This window comes from Thrips palmi, unplaced genomic scaffold, assembly GCF_012932325.1.
Source record: "Thrips palmi isolate BJ-2018 unplaced genomic scaffold, TpBJ-2018v1 HiC_scaffold_10, whole genome shotgun sequence".
Lineage (NCBI taxonomy): Eukaryota > Metazoa > Arthropoda > Insecta > Thysanoptera > Thripidae > Thrips > Thrips palmi.
In genome coordinates, this window is record NW_023144621.1 from 18986862 (window position 1) to 19004034 (window position 17173).

The following is a 17173-nucleotide window of genomic DNA, read 5'->3' on the forward strand; positions in this document are numbered from 1 at the left end:
CGTCGAGTCGCTTTTGGAACATGCCGCGTGTGAGCCCGAAGATCGGTGGGACTCGATCTTTGATCCCGCCTTTCCAGGCGTGTGTGGGGAAGAGACGAGCCTGGGAAAATCACCGGTACATGACCAGAAACAATATATTACACGTTGAATACATTGGTTCGAATTCGATCGTCCGTTTCATTTGTTTATAAATCAAATGTAACAGTAGAGATATTTTGTCAAATTGATGTATCCTGTCCACGTCCCCATCCATGTCCACTTACAACGCTCCGGACGAAACGAGTAAGATTAATTCGAGGTTGGCCAGTTTGCCGATAGCGCTCAGGTTCGAGTCCCGTCGCACCTAATTTTGCATCATGTCCGCACTTGCCCTGACGGAAGCAGCTAGATCGCTTTTGGCAGTTTTGCGGTGCTGCGGACGGCGGACGTTCCGGGACGTTCCGGGGCCTCCATGCCGCCGACACTACATCCCCTTGATCCCATCGTCCAGCATCCGGAGCGGAAATTAGAATGTGTTTGTGAAGGCTGGAGGCGGCTCTGGGTCATCGCACCGAAACTCGGTGGCTTTCCCCGCCTTCGCCCGGCACGGCTAGGCGCTGCGGTTGGAGAACGCAGCCCAGCCCGACCCAGCCGTCCGCGGGAACGGAACGCCCGAGAGACGTGCGTAGGCAACCCAACCTACTCCGCGGCGTTGGCGGACGCCGAGCACGCGGCGCCGTGTCTGCTTTCTTCGTCTGTCTCTCTCGCACCCATTGGGCCGCCACGTGGGTGCGAGAGAGACGGAGGGACGGAAGCAGTGCTGGCCTGTGCTGCGATCGCACCTTCGCACCCTGCTCGCCACCTCGGCGGGCGAGATGTTTGCCGCGGTTATCACGGCGTGGCGGGGGTTGCGGCACGCTGCGGCACGCTGCGGCACGCTGTGGCATGGGCTGGGCCGCGACGGTGGGCCGACACAGTTCGTCGCCGCAGAGCTTCCAGTGCGCATCAAGATCCTCATCGCGACCACAACGACGACCAGCTCCGAGGCGTCGCGGCCGTACCGGGCCGTACCGCCACCAACGCTAAGCCTCGCCGAGGCCGAGGCCGAGGCCGAGAGGACCCTCCCACAGAGGTTTCTTTTCTCTTTTCTTTCCCGTCCAAGCTGCTGACCGTTTCCGAATGTTTACTCAGTTGTTCCTTATCAGACACGTTCAACGTAAACGTGCCCGGGTCGGAGCGTCGCCGGGGAGGCCGCTAACACCATGAACAAGCACGGCGCCGGGGGCCACGGAGTGCGCTCCGTCATCCGTGGCAGCGAACACGGCCGCCAGCGTCAACGCAAAGGTGAGAGGCACCCCGACGCACAGTGGGCCAGAAGACCGGTGGAGGCGGCCAAAATCCCGGACGCGTTTTAAGCTCCAGAGTCGCTAAATAAATGGTGACCCCACCAATGGATTGCTCTTCGAACGATGAATCCATTGGTAGGGTCACACATCCGGTTCGAGTCCTGCTTAGTGACTCTGGAGCTCAAAACGCATCTAGAGTTTTGGCCGCCGGTGTTCTGGCCCACTGTATGACGTCGGGGACACGCCCGGCCGACACGCCGGTCCGACCCGAATGCGGCAATGTCTGTTCCAGATGGCGGCCCCGGCCGCGTGAGCTGCTGGCGGTGCGTGGCGAAGCCCGCCAAGGCCCTCGTGCGCGAGGCGCTGGCCCGCGCGCTGGCCCCGGTGCGCAGAATGCTGTGGAGGGGCATCGCGCCGACCCTGCTGGCCGTGCTCTGACCAGTGCTCTGACCGGTGGCTGTCACATCCACAGCACATCCGACTAAAACGTTCTTGGATGACGTCATGTGCCCCGCGGAAGTAATAAAGAACTGAAAATTGGAGCCAGCGGGCCGTCTAGCCCGTTTGATCAGCCTCCCCTCCTCCCCCTCTCGGGCCACGGAAGTAATTACAGTATTGCACTCGCAGAGTTTGCCTTCGTTTTCATCACGGCCCGCCCCACGTTATTCAAGTTTCATCAACAATATTTCCGCCTCCCCCTCTCTCTCTGCCTCTCTTTCCGGCGGCTCGGGCCAACACCCATTTGACGGTCTTCTCTGTGTCGCGGGCGTTTTTCTACCGCCAGTTGCCGGGGCAGGTGCGCGGTGCGGCGCGGCGGCGTCAGCGACATGCGGGCGTGTGCGGGCGACGTGAGGGGGTTTCCGTGTCAGGACTCGGTACTTGGGGCGGGGGTGGAGAGACTACCTTGTCGCTCGCGCGGTTCCAGGCGGAAAATGTGACCACGCTGGAGGCAAGCTGGAGGCAAGCTGGAAGAGAGCGGCGCGAGCCCTTCAACAGAAGTTCTCCGACTAAGGAGCTTAGGACGAGCAGGAAAGCGAGGCGCCGAGTTTGAACGCCGCGCCGTCCAGCCTGGAGGGGCTGGAGCAAGTGCCGGAGCCGGCAGCGTGCCGAGAGCGGCACGTCCCCGTCGTCCGGGAAGCAGGCTCACGGGGTGCATGTCGGCGCGCGGCTCCGGCACCACCACTCAGGCTGCGCGGGCTGTCGGGCAACTCCTCGACGGGGGCCTGCGCTCCGGCCTTCCGGGCGGCGCCCTTGGTACACTATGCACGGCGGCGGCGCTGGAGGCGGGGCTGGAGGCGAGCCAGGGCGCCGTGTCGCCCCGTCGGTCAGCCCGTCAGCCCGCCAGCCCGCCAGCCCCCACGTCTCCTCAAAGCCTCAAAGGACGCGTCGCTGGACGGGCCCTCGGGGACCGTCTGGTTGCACCGACTAGACTCGCGACGTGAAACTTTAAAACGGGGCCACTCACGTCGAAGCAACCCTGCAGGTCCTGGGATGGGCGATGGGCCAGACCTTGGGCAGGCCCGCAGCGGAGCGAGCAGGGCCGCGTCCTGTCTCGCCCTGTTTCAATGAAAGGGCGTCCCCTGCCGCAGGCCCTCTCTCATCCGGGCGGCATCCTGACACCCTGGGGCGTTCGTCCAGCGCTACATTAATTTTCTGTGTCTGTGGAGGAGGCATTCGAGTCGCGTCGCCGGGAGGCGCAGGGACACGGCGGTGGGGCAAAGAGCGGGCTGGAGTAGGGCACCGCTTGGCCCCCGGCCACTGCGCACAGAAGCCCAGCAGGTCCGTGACGACAATCTCATCGTCGTCGTCCGAATTCCCCAAAACCTCCTTGAAAACGGCCGCGAATCCAGCCAACCGCGAACGCCAGTTGGCCAAACATGCGGACAAACTCTCCCTTTAATATACGGCGAAGTTGGCAGCACTGGGCCGGTTAAGCCGCGCGAAGCGGCGAAGCAGCGAAGCCCGCCCTGGAATGGTAATGGGTGTCGTTGCAGCGACCCAATTGGCTGGAAGCGCTGGAAGCGCTGGAAGCTGGGCGGGAACGAAATGCAGGTTAGCTTACAACCAAACACCGCCTTTTGAGACTAGGTGAAATTGCGCGCACACACGTCGACTCACACAACCCAGCCATAGTCAGCATGTTGGACAGACAGACAGACAGACAGACAGACAGACAGACAGACAGACAGACAGACAGACAGACAGACAGACAGACAGACAGACAGACAGACAGACAGACAGACAGACAGACAGACAGACAGGCAGACAGGCAGACAGGCAGACGCACTGAGGCGATGCCGCCCTCGGTACCGCCACCACCGGGCACTGCTGATGGCTATCGCTGCGCCCGGCTGCGCCCGACCGGCACGGCAACCCACAGCGCCATGCCGCTCGCCGCGGCTCGCCGACGCGGAAGGGCAGTGCAGGGCTAATGAATGGGATCCGAAGGGCGCCGCGTGCCGCCTGACCGCGCTCGGCCCGCTGAGTCGGGTGTCGATTGCACGTCGGGGGGTCTGCGGACGCCGAGGGCCACCTAGGGCCACCGGGGGGCACCGGGGAGCACCCCGACCAAACCCTCTCATTACTACCGGGATGAACGAGGTCGAGTAGAGCCGGATCCAGCTACATCCCCCGTCAACCGCCAGTTTGGCAAAACATGCGGACAAACTCTCCCTTTAATTTACGCTGACTTCAAAAGAGCCAAAGTTGTGCGCGCGCGCGTGGTGTGTTTGTGTGTGTGTTTGTTTGTGTGGTGTGTGTGTGTTGTTTTTTCTGCGCCAGCGATCGCCACTTGTCTTATCCCCGGCAAACACCATTGTTTTTTTTATTTTTTCGTGTCGACGACAATTGTGTGTGTCAGGGTGCGACTAAAGGGCTGGAGAATGGGACAAGCCAGGCGCACGGCCGGCGAACGGTCTCGGTGCGGCTGCGGCGGCGCAGGGCGGCGGCAGTACAGCAGCGCGCCCTACACAGGCCGGGACAGTCCTGGCGTGTAACGCAGTAAAGCGAGCATGTCGGTGCGTCCGCCCGTCCCGCCCGCCCGTCCTCGCCCGTCATTTCCCTCAGCCACACGTGCACACACACACACACACACACACACACACACACACACACACACACACACACACACACACAAGCGCGCGCGCGCGGGCACGGGAGCAGCACGCTCAGGCAGATTGTCTGGGTATGGGCAAGCTCAAATTCCCGGAGAGGGAGAGAGAGAGAGAGAGAGAGAGAGAGAGAGAGAGAGAGAGAGAGAGAAGATGCGGCGTAAATGAGAAGGATGCGGCCAGAGCGCGCGCGCAGGACGACTTTTAATTGGAATCCCTAACGCACACATTCGCATTACAAGCTGTCTGTGTTTGCCCACACGGCCGCCCGTGTGCGTTGTGTGCGGAAATCTTTTCGTTGTTTCCACCGGTTTCCCCGTACGGTCGGTTGCGCGCTCGCAGACCTGCGGGCCTGTAAAAAGTCTGGGGCGGAATCGGCGTGCGATAGGAAAGAACACGCCTTTTGGAAAGAGACCGAGAACCTGCACGCAGCAGAACGGCAGGACGCACACCAAACAGCAGCAGCAGGGGGCGGGGGCAACCCCCCCCCTCCCTCTTCCGAATTTGAGGCAACGCGTCATCTAATGAACCCACAAAGAAGCGAACACGGGGCACACCGACCGACCGCAGCACCGCGCTGGACCCGACCTGCGTGACTTGCATGCGGAACAATGCCCTGCTCGGCCTGCTCGGCCTGCTCGGCCTGCGCGACGTTGACGGATAGCCCGCGATGCGCGGCGGCTTGGCGGCGCCGCTGCAAAATAAGTGGCGCGAACGGCATCAGGCGGTGGGGCTGGAACCGAGGCTGGAACCGAGGCTGCAACCCGGACCTGGCCCGCCCCGCTGGGGCAAGGAGGTGCGGAGCTGCTGCCACAACGCCGCAACACGCGACTGCTAAGAAGTGACAAGGAGGGGGGGCGAGGGGTGCAAAAAGCGAGGGAATGGGCCCGGGCCCGCAGCTTATGCTAAGCCGGGCTCAGCCCTGCGAGTGGAGCTGGCGGCTAGCGACGGCGGCTAGCGACGGCGGCTAGCGACGGCGGCTAGCGCCGCGGGTGGCTGCGGGTTGTAGCGGATAACGGCGCAGAGATATTGTGTTGCGTCAAAAAGCCCGCGGATGGTTTTCACGCGCCGCGCCGTGTTTACTTGTTTACGCCGCCGCCCCTTTCGGCCCTGTCGGCAAATCGGATCCGCGGAGGAAGAGCCTCGCCGCCAAGATCACGAGCAGCGAGTCGTCTAATTAGATAAGGGAGCCCGGCCCACGGCCCGGCCCACGGCCCGGCCCACGGCCCGGCCGAGTCCGAACGGGGCGCCGTCCCTCTCTCTCGCACTCGTGGGGCGTGCCGCGGGGGTGGGACGAGGCGACGAGAGCGCTGTTCGGAACGAACCTGCTGCCCTCCCTTCGCCAAAGTCAGTCACTGGCTGCTGGCATGTGCGACAGGGGACGAGCCGAGCCGACCGAACCCCCGGCCTGCCCGGCCCCGGCGGCCCGGCCCCAGGGGAGGGGGGAGGGGGAGGGTCGGCTGTAGCTTAGTCGGCTGCGGTTCGAGGCTCACTCTGTCAAAATCAACGTGACGCCCCAACGCCTCTGTTCTCTGCCCCTCCGGCCCTGCCGGCCCCGCTGGGGAAAAGCACTCTATAAATAGGAATCCGAATCCGTGGCCGAGTTTCTCCATTCAGAAGGTCCAACAGCAGCAGCGGCGACGCGGCGACGCGGCGACGACAACAGACCGGCGGAGGGACCATTGTGCTTGTTGCCTACCTCACCTTGAGGGCGACTCTGCTCGGGGATGCGACGACGGCGACGGAGCGCGAGCGCCAGTCTGTCCTTGAGATGAATCAAGGATAATCCGCCTCGCCCCCGCCCCGTCCCCCTTCTCGTACTGCCATAGCAATTCGCAGAGGCAGAGGCGTATTTCGGCGCGCGATATTTTACCAGCACAACGAAGGAACGCCTGCCGGCAGGTTCGGGCCAGTTTCAGTTTCTTCTTCTTTCCATCCGCGCCGAACCGTTCACTCCAACTAACTTGCAGGGACGTCGCCGCGGTGCCGCCGTGCTTGCCGCCGTGCCGCTGGATTCCGGCTACTCCGCCGCAGGGCTTCTGGCTGCTGGCCGTGATCATGCAAAGCTGAGAGGGTCCGGCGCAATTACCGCGGCGTTTGTCTGACCATTCAGTCAGCCGAAGCGGCGAAGCCTGCCTCGGACGGCTGGGTGGCGGGGGCGGCGCGGGGCGGCGCGGTCCGCCCTCCAAAGCAGGGGCCCTCCTGCCCTCCTGGATTATTCAGCGGGGAGAGCCATCCGTCCTGCAGTGGCAGACCGGCCGGCAGGCCCTCCGAGGTGACGGCCTCCACCGCGGAGAGGCTGTTTGCCTACGGCCGCCGCCGAGCACCGCATTCAAGGCGAGTCAAGGCGGCCGTCAGCCTCGGGAGCCCGGGCCCGCAGGACGACGCAGCGCCGCGGGCGTCCCTACCTCCCAGGCTGTCGGGCTGCGGACTGAGTCGGAGGCCGCTCCGTCTCTCTCGCACCAGGGAATAGCGCGACGGAACGGCCCGGGGAATCAGCCCGCGGGCGCCGAGGGGTACCTCACTTCGCGCAGGACTGACTCCGGCATGTCGGTTTCAGCTGTCACTCGGCAACCGTTGCCCTAATTGTAGTTTGCAACGCTTCATTTCAGCGTGGAAATTGAGATGCACCACGGAACCTATTCGAGGTGAGGTACCCTCGGCGGGGCTCCTCGGCGATGACGCGCACTGTTCAGCCTGCCGGCCTTGGTCGGGCCGTGGCCTTCTGCTCGCGCTGCAGCACCGATTCCGCGCACGGCCACCCCGGCGGCCCCTCTGCGAGTAATATCCGCAGAGACTCGAGACTCTGACAGCGCGGAGCGGGATTGATGAGACTTCAGCTTTCAGGCGCAACAGCATTAAGGCGCGTCGACGCGCAGGGCCGCAGGGGTGGAGGGCACAGCAACAGGGCGGGGCGGGGCGGGGCGGGGCAGGGCGGGGCGGGGCGGGGCAGGCAGATCGAACGAGGAGACAAGCGGGACGAGAGAGCGGGCCGCGGCGTGTACGGTGTACGGTACGTAGAGCGATCGCATTATTTCGCAGGCAATTTCGGGACATTATGCCGCTCTGTCTTCCCCGTGATGAGGCCGCTCAGCCTTATCGCTCCAGGCGCTCCAGGGCCAAACCGACGAGGCGCTGACTCCCGCCTGCCGAGGGCAGACTGGCTGTTGGCTGTTTCGGCTGTCACCTGCCGAACAAAAGCCGCACACGCGTCGTCGTCTGTCACCCAAATCTTGTGGGCGAGCGTCGTGAGTGTGTGAGTGTGTCTCTCTCCGCCCCGCCGCCACCCCGCCCCCACCGCCTCTGCGCCGCGCTTGGATTCCTCCCCAACAGGGCGTTCTCCGCAAAGCTAATTCACTGGAGGGCCCCGTTAAATATGTTAGGGATTTCCGGATTTGCTGCTCTGTGCGTCGACACTCACCCTCCCGCCCGCGGCCTTCAAAGCTCGCCGCCAGGTGCGGCGGGGGAGGGGGAGGGGGAAGGAAGCCTCGCCTCCCAGCCCGGCTTACGTTTTCGCGCCCCAGCGGCACGGCGGCCCAGCACACACGACGTGTCACATTATTGCATCAAAGTTTCCCCGGCGAAACTTTTCCGCTGTTAAGCCCAGCAATTAATTCGTTGTGTAACGTGCGCGTCGGAACGTGGCGCGTGTTTTCGCGGCTGCGTCTGTGTCTGTGTGTGTGGCTGTGCTGGTGTGGGTTTGCGGAGTGACTGAGTGCCTACACGTGTACGTCTTACCCTGTGGTTCCTCGCGCGTAGTGCGACAAGGATTGATCCCCTGCGTACACTTCACTCCAAGCCGCAGTCAGACTCAGTCGAACCCCGAGCGTTGCTCTATCTACCTCGCTCTCTCTCTCCCCTGGCGTGTAAAACTCGATCCTTAATTTGTTTCCAACTTTGTTTTTCTTCTGCCGGAGTTGATTTTCCGACCGTTCGCCCCCACTATGCGCTCATGCGCTGCGGCGGGGCGGGGGAAGGGTGGGGGCTACTTTTGACTTGTGGACTCTCTTGGACCTGTGGGCGGCAGAGGAAGGCACTCGAGAGCCAGCAACCACACACCGTATATCACATCGTCATCTTGAGTTTTAATTACTGCACATGAGGCGGTCCAGGAAGAGGCAGCTCTGCCAGAAAGCCGACACCGGCAGGGAAGTACCCTTCGCTCCTCTCTCTGTCTCCCCCGTTTCTCTATAATGAGAAGAAGAGGGAGCGGGAGAGGAGCGGGACCCACCCTGCTGCAGGGAAGGGCGTATGGCAGACTCGCTCTCCTACCCGCCGCCCCGCCCCGCCCCGCCCTGGCCGCTTTGCGAAAATAAGCGACACGACCGGCTTCTGTTTTAAAACTTTCAAGTCGCTGTTTTTTCCACCTATATCCAACTTTGTAAAACGCGCGCGCGCTGTGCGTTCAAAGAGAAGAACCAGGCGGGAAGAAAGGCGAGGCGGCCAAATTGGAGTTGGGGGAGTTGCTTCCACGTCATTAGCCACCTAGGAGCCAGCAGCACTCGCAGCTCTCGCAGCGCGCCCTGGCGGCGGGGCACGGCAGCCAACGGCAGCCATCCGTCCGAGCGGCGGGGGCGCGGGGCGTGTGGGGCTCGCCGAGTCATAAGTTGATTAAAAGCCGCATGGCCGTGGTACGCCGTGCTGCGCTGTACGCCGCTAGCCGTGCTGCTGACTGCGCGGCCGGCGGGGCGGCCCGGGGCGGGAGGGCACACGCCGCCCTCATACTTATGCACGAGGGGCACCCCAGTCCGGCCTGCAGCAAGAAACCCTACGCGCGCCACCAACATGGCCCGCCACCCCGCGCTGGCCGTGCTGGTCCTGGCCGTGGTGGCCGCGCTGCGATGCGACCCGCCCTAATGCCCAGCCCGCCCCGACATCTCCATTCAGGCGGCGCTCGTGCCGCTCGTCCTGCTTGGCCTGCTCTGGGCCTGCTCGCACTGCGAGGCGCCGAGGCGCCCCGCGATCTGGTCGCGGCGATAAGCCGCGGGGGCGGCGGGATGAAGCGCTTCAACGTCTGCCTCGGCCTCGCCCCGGCCTCGCCCCTCCCTCCCTCCCTCCGGCGGACTATCTGTCGATTCGGCCGGCGGCGGCCATTAGTTTCGGCGGACCGAAAACTCGCGAATTCGCGTCGCTGCTTTGTATTTCCTGAGCGAAGTGCCAGCGCGGCAGGCCGAGCAGGCCGCGGTGATCCGTTCGGCATTGTGCGCCGACAGGGCCTCCAACTTGGAGGCGGCGGTGCGGCGGTGTTATCACTTCTCGCGGCGAGAGGGCTGCAGGCGCCCCGCCCCGCCGCAGCCTCTGACTAATAATTCATCGAGGTTCCCCTCCCAGCCGGCGATACGCCCCGACACCTTTGTGGCGCGGCCTCGGCCCCGGCCGCCCTCTCGCCCGTATTGGCGATTCGCTTTATCGACGCCAAGCAGTTCATCGTGTACTACGTATTGGGCCCATTGGGCCATTGTCCCTCCCTGCAGCAACTCCACGATTGCGAACAGTTCCCTCGTCGCTCCGTCTCTCTCGCACTCGTGCGGCGCAGTGAGGGTGCGAGAGAGACAGGAACGGCCGTCGGACTCGCTCCCCCAGCCACTTTGCGCGGGTGGCTCGCTAGGCTTGTCGCAGCCGCGTCACCGATCATTGTAGTGGGTGCGGTATCACGCGGCCGGGACGGAAGGGACAGGGCGAGGGACAGGGCGAGGGGACGGGGCCAAGGGACAGGGTGTTGTGGTGCTGTGGGGTGCGAAGGAGATGTACACGGCGACCCCCATCAACGCCGCAACTTTGGGAGTCGAGCCGGCGGCCGCGTCGTGGAGGGGGAGGGCGATATGACCGCTACTTCATGAATGTGTAGGCGTCCGGACCCTCGCCCTGCCGCCCTGCCGCCCTGCCGCCCTGCCGCCCTGCCGCCCGGAGAGAGAACCCCGTGGACCTGCAGCCCGGCGTCGTCGTCCTCGTCGTCGTCGCAGAGCCCTTGCTCCTCTCCCCCTTTTTCAGCTCCTCTCTAGCACACATTTCCTGACATTTCCCCTCCCCTAACTTGAATGTATGCCGGACGAAGGTGGTCGAACTTTTCGGCAGGAAAAACACACCGAGACTTTCTGGCCGGGCGCGCGCGGGGCGAGGGTGAGGGAGAGAGGTCAGTAGGCCCGCTGCTATCAGTGCGGGGCTCGGAGAGGTCGGGCCAGCCGGGCACTAAACTAGCCAGAGTAGGGGCGTTGTTCCCAATGCGCCCCTCCCACAGCAGTAGGGCCTCAGCAAGAGGGAGTGCCCTGCCCCGCCACGCCCCGCCACGCCCCGCCACGCCCCGCCACGCCGCGGTTCGATGGACTCGCGCCATAAAACTTTATTCGAATCTATCGTCGTGTTATTCGGTGGAGCTTTACGCGTGTCGTTGTGCCGGGACTACGCGGCGCTACGCGGACTGCGGGGCCGTGGGACTGCGTGCGCCGCGCGCCGCATGACGGCTGGGTGCAACACCACCGCCACTACTCTCCAGGGAAGGGGAAAACTTGAAACTTCGCCGGGATTCAATGAGCTTGTTTACCGACGGGGGCACGGCAGGCGGAGGAGGCCCGCTTAACTCGCCCTCACAATCCCGGCCAGCAGCCTCCACGGCCTCCACGGCCTCCCGGCCTACAGTCTGCACAGCCTACACAGCCTCCACGGCCCGCCCGCTGCTCGGTGGCCGATCCGGCTTCCTTCCGGTCCAGGGCTTCGGAACACGACCCTCGGGCCTTCCGCACTCCACACGGGGGAGGGTGTGTGCCTTCCTGGAGGGCAGGCCGGGCGTGGCGTGGCGCAGCGGCGCAGCCTGCCTACCGCGACTCGCGTCCGCATTCGCGGCTCAACTCGACTGATCGGAAAACAACGCGCGGCTCCCTGGACAGTTTAGCCTGTGCCGACGTGGCCGGCATTGCACGCCGCAGCATCAGATTTCGTTCGCCCTGCGAGGGTCGGGGGCCGAGGCCGAAGGGAGGGCGTGCCGGACGCCCCCGCGGCCCCCGCGCCTGCCGCCCCGCGCCCCCGCCGCCCCGCCGCCCGCCGCCCCGCCGCCCCCGCGGCCTCGGCCAAGCCCCGGCCAAGCCCCGGCCAAGCCCCCACCCAGCCCAGCAGCGGTAGTAAAACGCGATTCCAATGGCCCCTGCAGTTCGCAGCAGCGAGATATGATCGTGTGTGCGCGAAAGCGCTGAAGCTTGCGGGGCTCGCCCTGCCTTGCCCCGCCTCGCCCTGCCTTGCTCTGCCTCGCCCTGCCTTGCTCTGCCCCGCCCTGTCTTGCCCTGCCCGCTCTGGAGCCGAGCCTTGAACCGCCTGGAACGACTGCAAAACCATTTCCGCTCCCACTCTCATTTGTTTATTTTTTCGGTCCCGCTCTTTTGCTCCGTTTTGAAACGGGTGATAGGGCGGGAGTTATGTGTCGACGTCTGGCCGGACAGCGCGCAGTGCGCAGCGCTGCAGCGGGGCGCCGAGTGAAAGATAGGAATCTGGCGCGGGCCGGCCGTACGCTGCCCGGCTATGCCCGGCTATGCCCGGCCCGCCCGCTACGCCACATCAAAATTTAAGCGCCGCCATCAGTAGTAGAGGCAGCGCGGTGCCGCCGCGCCTCGCGCCCCGCCTCGCGCCCCGCCGACCTGCCGACCCAGATTTGGGCGCGGGAGGCCTCGGCGAGAGGCCACTTTTGCAGAGGCCCGCTAATTCGACTCTCATATTCATGGCCACGGCCTCCACGGCCTTCACGGCCTCGGCGCTTCGGCGCCTCGGCCACGCCGCCAGGCCGGCGCCAAGTTCGCCGCGACCGGAAATGAGTCCAACTTGACCCGAGCGGCGGCGGCCTCGGCCTCGGCGGTGACGGCCTGCGGGACACGCGGGGCGCGAGCAGCGTGGGACTTCTCAGGGAACGATTTCGGCTACGCAAACGCATCGGGTAGGCCTGCGAGTTGGCAAAAATGGGACAAAACACCTCTCCAGGCAAATGCGGCCGCGTCACTGACAGAAGAAAGGATCTCTGCGAGTGTAGTGCTGCGCCGGGGTCGCGCGCCAAGGCTCAGGCTCAGGCCCGGGGCTCCCATGGCTCCCATGGCTCGAGTAAGCCCGTCCGCCCCCGCGTCCGCCCCGTCCGCCCGGGGCGCTTTGATGACACACGCACACGCCCGCGCCGCCTGGCCCCGCCATCTTTCTGGGCAATTTCACCCTATCAATGAGAATTACGGCTTTCTTTGTGTCGGCAAGGCGCGCGGCACCCGGCGCTCCCGGGGGCGATTCCCAGCGCCGCCGTGTCTCTCTCGCATTCCCCGGGACGTCCCATGAGTGCGAGGGAGAGGCAGGGCGTCGAGAGCACCGTTCGGAACCAGCTGGGCTGGAGGCACACCAGGCTGCCACCCTGACGACCTAGTCAAGGAGCCGGGGCTTCTGCAAGGCCGATCCGTCGGGCTGTCCGTCGTCCGTCCGTCCGTCCGGCCGTCCGCGCAGAGCAGGGTATTCAAGGAGGAGCGGAGGAGCGCGGACAGAGAGCGAAGGAGCCGGAAGGGGGAGAAAATGGCCGTGATTTCGGTGCGGGTCTGGACGAGGAAGAGACAAAGGGGGAATTGTCATGGTCTGTGAAAACGGCGCGGTGGAGGCGGTAGATGAGGAGGGCCTCGAGGAGCGGCTGGCGGCCCTGGCCGCTGCGAACGGTTCGACGGCGCGAGGACGACGCGCCGCGGACAAAAAGGCCTTCGGGGACAAAGAGGAGGATATGCATTGAGGGCGGCAGGCGCGGCGCGGCGCCGGCGAGGAAGAGAAAAAGAGCGATAGCGACTCTTTTCCTCTGCCGGTCCATGCGTCACGGAAACAGCTGTAGCTACTCCTCGGTGCGTGGCGCCACGGCGTGCCACGGCGTGCCACGGCTGGAGTGGCCCGGGGCCGGGACCGCCGCGCCCCCGACGCCCTGCCCCGCCCTGACGCCGCCGCCGGCGAGCCGCGTGCCGCGGGACGCCCACCGCTTGGAGTAGGGCGCCGGAAACACAATATTTCACTTTGGCCCATAAAGCGCGTAGCGCGTCGCATGTATTGTGCAGCCTAGCAGCCCCATTCGAGGCCAGTCGGCCCGAAAATTCGCCTCGTTTTGCAGCCGCGGCCACTGCCTGCCACTGCAGGCTAGGAGGCCGAGAGGGCCTCTCGAGGGAAACATGGAGCAAGTGCAGCCCCTCGCTAATGGCCTGGATCACGAGGAGTGAGCCCCGCGTGCCGCGCCGCACCACGCGCGGGGACTAGACGTGGGCTGCCTGCACGGCCCGCACGGCCTGCACGGCGAGGCGGTCGGCACGCCGCCAGGGCGTCTTGGCCCGGCCCCTGGCCCGGCCGCCGCCACCGCACCATTTGCATGACAATTGAAGACAAATGCAATTTGCGGATCTTGTCCAACTTTGCGCGCTGTCGCTGTCACCGTCCCGCTGGATATAAATGATTGCGAGTAGTGCTGGATATAAATGATTGCGAGTAGTGGCTCAGCACCGCTCAGCGTGCGCCGGGCGACCGAGCCGGCCAGAGCATTAGGCCTTTCTATTTTTAGACCTCACTTTTCCCTTGCTTGATATTGAGTCAAAATACTTGATGAAGGTACGATGGAAGTCCAGGGACTCGAACCCCGCTTCATCAGTGGGAAACTGTCAACCCTATTTCATCCGAAGCAATTATTCATTAGCTGTCATTAGGTAAAATGACAGACTCCGTTCTCGGCCCACGGCCGCGGCCAGGTTACCCTAGACTGGACCTCTGCCGCGCACAGGTCGGAGTTAGACTATAGGTATCGACTTATCGAGTTACTTTTCGACGGTGCGCCGCCACAGTGGCGCGGCGGCCGCGTGCACCGTGCACCGAGATGCGAGGGGACGCGGGTCCTCCACGGCGTTCTCGGCGAGCCGAGCGGAGCCGAGCAAAGCCGAGCAGGGCGTGGGGCCTGGCGCAGCCGAGTGACCGCTCGTGTGCGCCGCGCGGCCCCGGCCGGCAGCGGGGCAAGGAGGTGGCTGCGGACCGCTGCGGAGCCGCGGACGGCAAGCCGTCCAAGCGCGCCGCTAGCCGCTGCTGGCCGTTGGCCGCCGGCCACCGCATCGGACGGGGGAGCCACCGCCACCGCCACCGCCGGCCGCCGCGCCCCGCCGCGCCACACCGCGCCACACCGCGCCACACCGCGCCACGTCAAGATCGGAAGCCTGACCGCCGAGCCGCGCCGCGCCGCGCCGGCCGCGGGCCCCGCCACTCTCTCGCGGTGCAGCCGGGCCGTTGGACGGCCACCTCCTCAAGCTCTCCGAGCTCCTCGTCCCCCTCCTCAGCCTCGTCGACGCCCACGGCCGCCGCGCTTCATTCATGCGCCACTGGCCGCCGTGGCCTCGACCTCGGCGACGACGCGTCGCGACGCGAGCCTCCCTAGTTACCGCGGGGCTCGGCACTGTAAGATCAATGTCGAGACGGATATAACCGCGGACGAATTTAGGAGCAGGTAGGTGGGTGAGGGTTTTCGGGATTATCCGGTAAAGCCTTCATCGCCGTGGTATGGCGGTGACGCTCGCGGTGAGCCGTCTCGATGACTGCGCCTGCGGCCGCTTCAAATATATTCTTTTGCGTCACACGTGTGAAAAGTCCGCGGCAAGAGCATTCCTCGACGAAAATAGGGGGACAGTGGGGCTCGGTGGAGTGAGAATGTGGATCCTGCCTGTCGCACTGCTACGGCAGTGTGATTTCCTCGCTGACACACTGCGCTACAGCTGACCGCCGGGGCGGGGCGGGGTGGCTCGGCGGCACTGGCACCAAGGCCGCCGCGCCACGCCACCCAGCCAGGAATTCGCCCACATGCCAAGAGCGCCGGGGCGGGCGGCAGCGCGGCAGTGAGGAATTATTACCCGAGCATGATGCGAGCCGCGAGCGCCACCCTGCGCGGGACCCGGGAACAAGGAGGACCGTGCAAAGCGCGGACGTGGTTCGCGAGTCGACTGTACCGCGGGACCGCAGGCACAGTACTCTGCAAGCGCGGCCGCCGCGGCCGGCGAGGTACTCACCAACCACGCCGTGCTTGTGGTGCCTCCGGACGCGCCGCCTCGGCGGCCCGTGGCCGCTGCTGCAGCTGCTGCTGTTCCTGCTGCTGGTCGTGGACGGCGGCAGCGAGGACGTGTCCACGAGCAGCCTGCCGCGGTGATCGTACAGCTGCACGGCGGGGATGACCAGGGCGGGCGAGGACGCCGACGTGCGTAGCTGCCACTGCCAGTCGCCCGGTTTGCGCAGGCTGAGCCGCAGGACATTTGGCTGCTGGTGCTGCTGCGGACTTCCGGGCGGCTCCCGGTAGATGGACGACGCGGAGGACGACGACGACAGGAGGCGGCGGCGTCGCGGCGACGAGGACCCGGACGACGGCGTGCCCGAGGGCGGCAGCGCAGCTGCGGAGCAGCTCGTCGGCAGCGTGAACCCGGAGGCGTCGCGCCGGGGACGGCGAAGCAGGGCGTCTTGGTGGACGCCGAGGCGCACCCCGACGCCGGGCAGCTCCAGGTCGATCATCTTCAAGTGTAGACCACTCGGGGGCGGGAACCGCTATGGGAAACGCGACGAGAAAGTCAGGCAGGGCGCAACTTTGGATTTAATGGCCGCCGCCCTGAGAGAGAGAGATGGCGGTTTGAATTACTTCCCGAGTTGTGTCCGCGACCTGGAGGGCGGGGGAGGCCCAAGCAGCGGCCCGGGGGGGTGTTTGTTTTCGTGGCGGCCAGCCAAGTGTTATGCTGTTGACTGTTTGATCGGCCGGTCATGCGTGTCCCGCTGCAGCGGCCCGCGGCCCGCCTCGCTATTTTCTGCGATCGCTTTTTGTTTGCTTTTTCGCGCCTCGCAGCGGTGAGCGGCGAGGATGAAAATAAAACCGCGGATTAGGGACCCGCCCCGTCCAGGGTCAACGGCACAAACCTTCTCCCACGGATCAGAAAATAATATTTTCGATTATTTTTGAATTGGAATACCGTTTTGCAAACCCTTTTACACAACAACAGCCGTTAATTGAAATACAAAGCCCTGTCTAGCCAGAACGCGGCGGCTGGCGAACCCCAACTTGACGCTTACACTACTTGTTCCTCGGTTCGATCGCGTGACGCCGTTCGCGTGGCTTTCGTGCGCGGGGCGGTTCGCGCGGGGCGGTTCGCGCGGGGCCCGCGGTTGGCTGCCGCGGCGCCGGGCCCGCGGTTCGTTTCGGTTCGGCTCGAGCGGGGTACTAAGCGGCCGCAGCGCCGCGTCCCGCCAGCAGCCTCCTCGACGGCGCGGCCAGGCGGCCAGGCCGCGTCCAAAGTGCGGCGCTCCTCGTCCTCGCCAACGCCGCCGCCGAGAAGGCGAGAAGGACGAGGCGAGTCTAGCCAGTCGAGGGAAGGCCGGCCGGGCCGCGCTGGCAGCCAAGCCATTCCGAAGAAGCGCTGACGAGCCACGAGTGCGACAAAGACAGACCGACGGAATGACTCTTCGCAAGCAGTCTGCAGCCCCCCGCGCCGCGACGCGCCGCGACAAGTGTCGCGGCGTTGTTCTACTGTCACCGCCACTAGGCCGGCGAGAACAAGGCGACGACTGTTGTACCAGTGTCGGTGCCGAGTTGTCGTCCCTTCGGGAAGCTTCGCCGGAGTCGAAGTTCTCACCGGCGGGGGAGCTAATTTCTTGGCAGCAGTGCGTCATACACACCGGCGAGGCGGCACAGCACTGGTAGGAGTACTAGGCAGTGGTGCGGACCAAGGGCGCGACGTGCCT

General features: G+C 65.1%; 1 protein-coding gene across 1 annotated transcript; it reads right to left on the reverse strand.

The window, feature by feature from the left end:
- Positions 1 to 14062: 14062 nt before the first annotated feature.
- Positions 14063 to 16585, reverse strand: LOC117645854. Its single transcript, XM_034386352.1, has 3 exons — positions 16505 to 16585; positions 15535 to 15988; positions 14063 to 14082 (listed from the first exon to the last, which is right to left on the reverse strand). Exons 2-3 carry the CDS (start codon positions 15953 to 15955, stop codon positions 14063 to 14065), a joined length of 441 nt encoding a protein of 146 aa, XP_034242243.1. The 5' UTR covers positions 15956 to 15988; positions 16505 to 16585.
- Between the last annotated feature and the right edge of the window lie 588 nt (positions 16586 to 17173).

What these genes read in the sequence shown, in the direction of transcription:
- LOC117645854 (XM_034386352.1), bottom strand. Translation starts at nt 15,955, where the DNA reads ATGATCGACCTGGAGCTGCCCGGCGTCGGGGTGCGCCTCGGCGTCCAC. An exon ending in CACGACCAGCAGCAGGAACA is followed by an intron (nt 14,083 to 15,534) that starts GCAGCAGCTGCA and finishes CGGATGAAATAG; the next exon opens with GGTTGACAGTTTCCCACTGA.